This window comes from Vombatus ursinus, unplaced genomic scaffold (assembly GCF_900497805.2).
Source record: "Vombatus ursinus unplaced genomic scaffold, bare-nosed wombat genome assembly UNPS02014863.1, whole genome shotgun sequence".
Lineage (NCBI taxonomy): Eukaryota > Metazoa > Chordata > Mammalia > Diprotodontia > Vombatidae > Vombatus > Vombatus ursinus.
In genome coordinates, this window is record NW_020954641.1 from 7,362,247 (window position 1) to 7,370,902 (window position 8,656).

At 45.0% G+C, this 8,656-nt stretch overlaps 1 protein-coding gene across 2 annotated transcripts in view; it reads right to left on the bottom strand.

Moving 5' to 3' along the window:
• NEURL1B (neuralized E3 ubiquitin protein ligase 1B) overlaps positions 1-8,656 on the bottom strand; it is a 91,035-nt gene that overhangs the window by 36,105 nt on the left and 46,274 nt on the right. For both annotated transcript variants that reach the window (XM_027841785.1, XM_027841784.1), the window contains exon 3: positions 110-817. In XM_027841785.1, coding sequence (XP_027697586.1) covers positions 110-817 — 708 coding nt within the window. The remainder of the gene's footprint in view (positions 1-109; positions 818-8,656) is intronic.

The following is an 8,656-nucleotide window of genomic DNA, read 5'->3' on the forward strand; positions in this document are numbered from 1 at the left end:
TTCTTGGGGAGGGAGGTGGAAAGGGAGGGGGTGAAAAATTTAAAACTCAAAAGCCTATGGAAGTGATTGTTGATAATTCAAAATAAATTAATTTAAAAAATGGACTTACCCAAAATCTTGAGCTGATTGATTACTCCATGAATTGTAAAAAACACCCAGAGAGACTGTGAGGTATCCACACACATCAGCATTCCTCGGTTGTTGCCGTTTACGCCGTGGTGCACTTCCCCATTTGGCAATACCATGAAATTGAGGACATCCCCACTGTTGAGGATGGGGAATGCTCGGTACACCACCCAGTACTCCTTGCGGTCTAACAGTGAGTCAGGATCAGCCGGGAGCTCATTGGTCCTTAATGTCCCTGGGTCGCAGGAAGTGATGCCAAAGGAGAGAGCCCCGTAGTAGGGCAGGCCCAGGTGTCCAACTTCCACAAAGAGGCTCTCACCAATGTGTAAAGGCCGGTCTGAAAACACCAGAGTCCTACTGCTCTCCTGCCAGTTGGTGCAGGCTGCCATCCGGTCCTGAGAGAAGGTGACGTCGGGCCCTCGGGTGGGGTGGAAGTGGAGGTCTGTGTCTAAAAAGGCAGGCACTCCGTGGCCCCGAGAACGCCTATTGGGACAACAGGGTATCACATGGTTGTCCGTGGACACGCTGGGGACCCGGCTCAGGTTCAAGTTGCTGATTTTGGCTACTACCTGGCTGTTCTCCAGTTCATTGTTGTTGAAGTTGGCTGAGTCGTGGTTACTTTGTGGGACACAAGTGCTGAACCGAGTGTTACTGAGACGAGAGGAGGCCATGGTCTCAGCAAACATGCTATCTGTGATCAAATCACAAGAAGACACAAAATGAATTAAAAGTGGCGACAAATGGTTTTTATTCCTTCTCCATTTCTGGCTTTCCCCACCCTCCTGGACAAAGGCATACTTAATTATTTCCATTTTTTTAAATCTCTACTACTCCTTCTAAAGTAGCCTGACAAGGAGGATTGGTCAACAGGTCAAAACTGTATCCTTTTAGGTCGAATAAATGGAAAGAAAATGCATTTATTAAGTGCTTATAATGTTAGTCACTGTTCTCAGTGCTTAGGACACAGATACAAGTAGGAAAGACAATTCCTGCCCTTGAGGAGCTTACATTCTAATAGTTTTGAGAAAAATTACATAGTATGGAAGAAGTAACAAAGTCCAATAAGGCAAACAAACAGTAACAACAACAAATTTGTTATCCAGTTGTTTCAGTCATGTCTGACTCTCTGTGACCCCATTTTGAGGCTGGGTTTGAACTCAGGTCTTCCTGACTCTAAGCCCAGTGTTCTATCCACTGTGTCACCAACAAAACATAGGCTCAAAGAGCTAGTTTCAACCCTACTTTAAAGATGCCTAAACTAATTGAGAGAGGTAGCTAGGTGGTACAGCGGGTAGAGCACAGGCCTTGGAATCAGAAAGACTTATCTTCAGGAGTTCAAATCCAGCCTCAGACACTTACTAACTGTGTGACCTTGGGCAACTCACTCAACCCTGGTTGCCTCAGTTTCCTCATCTGTAAAGTGAGCTAGAGAAGAAAATGCAAACCACTCCGGTATCTCTGCCCAAAAAACCCTAAATGGGGTCAAGATGAGCTGAATGACTGAATTGACATGACTGAAATGACTCAACAACAGCAAAGCCTGACTGAGTACAATCAGACTCCAAACACTCCAGGCAGAGTCCAAAAAGCCCTGGAGAGCAAGGAAACGCTTCATAACAGTCTGAGAGAAGAATAGTGTGTCTGAGAGCCAAGGTCCGCCGATGCCAAAAGACTTTTGCCCGCTGTCCTGTAGGCTAATGTGGAGCCAGGGGAGGGAGCAGGAACTGTTCAGTGGCTGGGTAGGGTGGGGCTGTGCCTGGACAGTATTCTTTGGTTGTCCCACCCTTGGTACTGCTGCCAGAATCATCTTTCTTATTCAAAGATTTGGTCATAGATTATAGGATCATAAACTTGGAGCTGAGAGGGATCTCAAATATCATCTAATCTAATCTCTCCATTTTATAGATAAGGAAATTTAGTTCTGGGTAAGATTATCCCCATTTTGCAGATGAGGAAACCGAGGCTGAGAAAGGGTAAGTGACTTGCCCAAGATCACACAGAGGTAAGAGTTGAACCCAAGCCTTGCTAGACAGTGTGACCTTCCCACTGTACCATGTTGCATGTCGCTCTCTTGAATACCCACCAAGTAAAAGTTGGAGCTCCTCAGTCTGGTTTTCAAGGTGCTCCACACCCTGGTGCCATCACCCTTTCCAAACTTCTCCCATATGCTCCACACACCCTATGCCCTAGTCGAAGCAGACAGCTTTCAGCCCTCAACACCCCGTGGTCTCAGGGCTCTTTGCCTTGTTCACACTGTGTCCTATGCCCGGAATGACCTCCTCTTCCCTCTTCTGCTGTTCCAACTCCTGCCCATCCTTTAAGGTCTAACTTCAAAGCTACCTCCCCTAGGAAGCCTTGTTGGTCAGGAAGTAATGACCGTCACCCCTCAGACATCACAGAGCATTTTGTTAGGGATACCTCTCTAGTTCTGATGTAATGCAAGGAATTAAAGCTGCTGGCCCCATGCTCCTGCTACACTGAGAGGAGGGCAGAAATCATGTTTTATCCAAACTTTTGGTCTCCCAAATGCCTACCATGTCAAACGGATGTGTCCCTATATGAGAGTTTCAGGTAGGTGTCCTGGAAACAACATATATAACGTACATTTGCAACCACAGGCCCATCTAAGTCTGCCCAACTAGTGTGGGATTCAGACTTATGATCACATGCGGGGTTCTCTGTATGGTGCCATGTTTCCTCATACATGGCAAAAGATACCTTCCACGAGCAAAAAAAAAAAAATTGAGAACCACAGGTCTACCACAATGCTTCAAAGGTGCTTAATAAACTCCCCTCCCCCATCTTAGGCAATCAGGGTTAAGTGACTTACCCAAGATCACACAGCTACTAAGTGTTATGTGTCTGAGACCAAATTTGAACCTAGCTGCACTTTAAAAAAAAGCCCATACAGGCTAAGAAGACTCTGTAGATTCACTCAAAGAACATTTATGAATCACCTATTAACTGCCAGAGGGCAGCTAGGAGGCACAGTGCTAGGTCTGGAGTCAGGAAGACCTGAGTTCAAATCTGGTCTCAGACACTAGTTGTGTGACCCTGGGCAAGTCACTGAACCCTGTTTGCCTCAGTTTCCTCATCTGTAAAATAAGCTGGAGAAGGAAATGGCAAACCAGTATCTTTGCCAAGAAAACCCCAAATAGGCTCACACAGAGTTGGATTCAACTGAAACAACTGAACAAAAACAACAAGGGAGTGGGGCATGATTCCTTTTGGGGCTACTGAGTCTTCTCTGGAGTCCATCTGAGAACAGAGACAAAGCACAGCAGGGACAGCGGAATAGTGGACGGAGTCAGAGAACCTGGAGTTGAATACCAGCTCTTCCACCAACTCCTTGTGTCTTAGGATATGTTACACTGCCTCTGTTTCCTCATATGTCAAATGAGAGGCATGGATTAGATGATTTCTAAAGTTCTTCTGACTAATGTTCTGTTATCATCTAATCCTAAGCTGAGAGCTGAATCAAAAAGGAATCAATAAAAGTTTATTGGGTGTCTACTATGTGCCAACCAAATATGCTGGGAATTATAGGGGGAATGGAGAGGTATAGACACACAGTTCCTGCCCTCAGAGAACTTATGCTCTGGATGGGGAGACAAGGCATCAATCTACAAAAAGCTGAATAACACAGTATGATAACATCAACAATAATATCAGCATTACATAGCACTTTGAGGGGTACAAATAACTTTCCCTATAATAACCTTATGAGGTAGGTAGATATAGTAAAAGGTACATGATTAATTGCCAAGTAAGGGACCTAGTTAAAACCATGAGGTTAGAGGAAGACAGCAGAGTGGATAGGAATGAACACTGGATTTGAAGTCAAAAGGCCTGGGTTCAAATCCTGACTGCTACTTTCTGTGTGTGCAAATGCCTACAAATCACTTCATCTCTTCAAATTCCTAGCCCATAAAATGAGGAGGTAGGAAAAGATGACCTCTATCAAAGTGTTCTTCCAGGTCAAAATTTAGTCCATTCATTCATAGATTAGTTCTGGAAAGAACCCCAGAAAGCCATCCAGCACAACTCCCTCATTTTAGGGATGGGGAAAGTAAGTTAAGTGAATTAATATTTACATCCACAGATCAAGTGACTTACCCAAGGTCATATAGAAAGTATGCGATGAGCGGAGATGGCGACAAAGTTTCTCTGATTCCAAAGTCAATGCTCTTTCCTCTGCACTAATGTGTGATGTTAGATGTGTTCAAATCCCACTTTTGACACTTAATACCTGTGTAACCTTGGATAAGTCAGAGAACCTCCATGAGGTTCAGTTTCCTTGAATATAAAACTGAAGTGATTGGTCCACATGGCCTCGGAGGTCCTTCCCAACTCCAGATCTTTGATCCTGTGAAGGGGGGAATATCACTCAGGGTGGGAGTGAATGGGCCTAGAAAGCTTCACTCCCATCTCCCCCCCTTGATGGACACAGATGATAGTTGGCTCCATTTGATATCACCACCAAGTAACCTTTCTCTACTTTTTTCTTAGGTTGAATATGTCTGGTGCCTGAAACTAGAATGTACTTTCCAACGACAACCAAATTTCAGTGAAGAAAGAAATGATGGCAAAAAGAATCAGAGGCAGCTGGAACTAATCATTATCTACCATTCTTTAAGAAAGCCTAGAACGTTATTTTCGTCAAGTACCTGAGATTCCAAGGTAGACTTGTTTGAATATTTGATTTTTTGTTTGTTTGTTTTAATCAAAGAAGATGAAAGTACGTGGACTGGAAGAGACAAGACAGCTTTGGGATATATTACTACTCCATAGCTTCCATAGTAGTCTAAGTAATGGAAGCTGCAGATTCCAAAGGAAGGAGGCATATGGTGATAAGCAGTATACCCACACGGGATGAAAGGGGATCACCTGACCATTTTAAGAACCTTATAAATCAACCTTGGGGCAGATATTTGGCCAATGAGGCTCTTGATGTTTCCAGAAGCACTACACGTTCCCAATGGTACCTGGGCCAATGCTACCTTACTCCATCTTGTTGCAGTGAAAGAAAAACTCTTCTCTTCTCTCGTCATCCTATTTCTACAGTCACCATGTATTTGATGTGTGAGGCCTAGTAAATAGCATGCTAACCTTGAAGCAGGGGAGAGCTGGGTTTATCTCCTTCCTACCTCAGATACTTTTTAGCTGGGTGAACATGGGCAAATCACTGGATCTCTCTAAGCCTCAGGCGCCTCAACTATAAAGTGGGGATAATCCTACCTATATTACTTTCCCCACGAGGTTATTGGAAGGAACATGTCAGTTATGAATATTATAGCCCTCTGTGGCTTGTTTCAAATTTATCCTGTGTATAACTTGTTTGTAGATAATTGTCTCTCCCGTTAGACTGTGAGCTTGTTGAGAGCAGGGAATGTTCTGTTTACCTTTCTTTGTATCTCTAGCACGTAGTAGGTGCTTAATAAATGTTTGCTGACTATTATTGGATGTGATCATAGCCAAACATGATGTGAGGCATTTAGGTGGTATTTTTTCTCCTTGCTATACATTTCCAAAGTAATCAGGTCCTGTCACTCAGGCCACCGACACTGGGGGGTGAGGGTGGTCCTCATTGCTGTGTTGAGGGGATCCTGGGTGCTCCAAGCTGTGCCAGCAGAGCCCAAGCTGTGGCAGGTTCCTAGAGAGCTGGAAGGACTTCAAGAAGAGTCCTGTTGTCCAAGGCCAACCTATCTAGGTTCAGGTCACTAGGTAATGAATTTTTTCAGTCCAGCCACACACTAAACAAAACCATCCTCTAAGGTGAAAAGGGGCTTGGATCTGTCGGGGAGCACTTAATGGCGAAGAAATCTCAGCTCTGTTGAAGCGTTTCTCCAATAGAGCCAGGAAATAGGTACATTCAATAATAGGGCTGCAAGTGTGGCAGGCTAGGGAACACTAGGCCTGACCCTGAGGGTAAAGGGGTCTGGGAAGGGCCTACGGAATGCGATGGGTGGAAGCGCTAGGTGACATGGCACCCAGCCAGGGCTATTTCGTCTATCTACAAGAAAATCAAACATCAGGCCAAGAATGCAAGATTGCTCCCCTCATTATGCCAGAGTACCCCCAGGTGAAAGAAATGTTTGCAGGAAATGCTGGCTGGAGGACAGGAATCCAATTCTACCTGATTCTCTTGCTTTTTTTTTTTTTTTTTAGCTCAGTTACCTTCTCTCTATAATCATCTCTGACCTTTCTAGCACCCCAATTCTTCCAGTGTTTCTAACCTGACAAATCTCAGACTTGGATCAAGCCCACCTTTGGTTTCTTTTGTTCCTTTTCTTTCCTGCAGAGCAGGACAAAGTCTTGGAACTATAAAGTGACCTGGCCTCCTGCAAACTCAGGCTTTCTGCAAACAGTTCCTTCCTTAACTCCTTGGGTACCACAGTGTCTGTTCCTGGGGCCCCTCCTGTAGCAGGAATTAAACTGGTGTTTGTTGAAGAATGAAAACTCCTCTTTCGCCGCCCATCTCCCTCCCTCCTTTTCCCACCCTCTTTTCACTTCTTTCTTCTCAATCGTCCTCTCTCTCCCTTCTTTCTTCTCCCCACCTCTTTCCTTTCCTCTCCTTTCCCCCTCTCTCTCTCATTCTTTCTCTCACTTATTCTCTCTCTCCCCTGCAGTGTCTGTTTCTGTCTCACCCTCCCTCCCTCTACTCTCCCTTTCTCTTTCCCCCTCCCTCCCTCTCCTTTTTAACCCTCTCCCTCCTTCTCCTTTCCCCCCACCCTCTTGAACATTCCCAGAGCTCATATTTAAATGGTATACTGCCACCTGACTCTGCAGAAGAGATGAACACACCCATTCCTCTGCTCTCACATCCCACTCCCTTGTCCAGGCATTCAGCAGTTTATGCCTTGGTTCTTGCAAGTTTCCCAGCCATTATCACTCCTAGACTGACCATCTTCCTGTTCCTTGTACATGGCTCTCCCCCTCCATCTCCATGCCGTGCATCAGCTATGCCTGGAAAGCACTCCCTCCTCACCTCCACCTCATAAAATCCCTGGTTTCCTGCAAAACTCTGCTGCAGGGGCAGCTAGGTGGCACAGTGGATAAAATACCGGCCTTGGAGTCAGGAGGACCTGAGTTCAAATCTGGCCTCAGAAACATAACACTTACTAGCTATGTGACCTTGGGCAAGTCACTTAACCCCGATTGCCTCACGCCCCCCAAAAAAACCACAAAAAATAAAACAAAAAAACTCAGCTGCAACACCATGTTCTATGTAGGACCTCTTGGCCACCCCCCCCACCTCCTCTCAAGTGATCTCTTATTTATTATAACTGTTTCCCTTTGCTAGACTGTAACCTCCTTGAGGGCAAGGGCTGCATCATTTGTCTCTGTATTCTCAACCTGGCACATAGAAGGCACTTAATAAATGCTTGTTGATTGATTATTTTGATAGAGACAAATATGATGTAGACACCTGGATACAGAGCTAGACTTGGAGTCATGAAGATCTGAGTTAGAATCCTACCTCAAACATACTAGCTGTGTGATGCTGGGCAAATCCCTTACCCTTTCTGGGCCTCAATTTCATCTGTAAAGTGAGTGGATTGGAATTGATGACAGCTGTGGTCCTTTCTAGCTTTCTATGATGCTCTGGGTGGCTTAATTTCCTGACTCTGATTTGCCCTACATGGAGCTATCAGAACAACCTCCTTCAAATCACTGCTTTTGTCAACCTTCCTTCCCTGCTAAAAGACACCCAGTGGCTGGATCTATGAAATCCCAGTTTCTTGGGTTTTGGCACTTAAGCCTTCCATTAAATGCTCTTTTTTTATCATCTCACTCTTTCCACTTTGACCAAACCTCATTTTTGTGATTAGAATTCAACTCCAATATTATCTGCCTACCGTGAGCTGGGGAGGGGTGATGGACACAGAGAAAGAGGTGATGCACACCCTGCTTCTCAGGGGCTTCGTAATTTAGTGGGGCTAGGGTGTGAGAAGGTGCTCCACTTCCCCACCTGGGCCTGCCCGTCTCTGCTGCTGGGCAGAGACCACTCTCATCTGGAGGTTCAGGCAAGCTTCACAGATAATCTGAAAGCTGGTCTGTTCCCACCTTGGTGAGTTTGCACATTCCCTTTACCCCACTTAAAATGCTTTCACTCTTTCAGGGAGATCTTAAAATGCTTAAGCAAACAGAGTAATTCATATTTACATAGCACTTTACGGTTTGGTAAATGCCTCATAATGGCCCTAGGAGGTCAGTACTATAAGTATGATCATCCTTAAACTATTTAACAGATGAAGAAATTCAGGTTAAATGACCCCTTCATGTTCCTCCAGATAGCCAGGGCAAGACTTTGGCACAGCCAATGCTGCTTCAACTATACATTACTGCCTCCCATGATGTGACATTATTCTAACATTCTTAGGATCCTCTCCAACAACTATTTGTCCCCTGGGGCTAGTATGCTTCTTGGGTACAAAGCCTCCTTGACCCCACACTCTTCATTTTATCATGTGATCAGGTTGTGTGTGTGTGTGTGTGTGTGTGTGTGTGAGAGAGAGAGAGAGAGAGA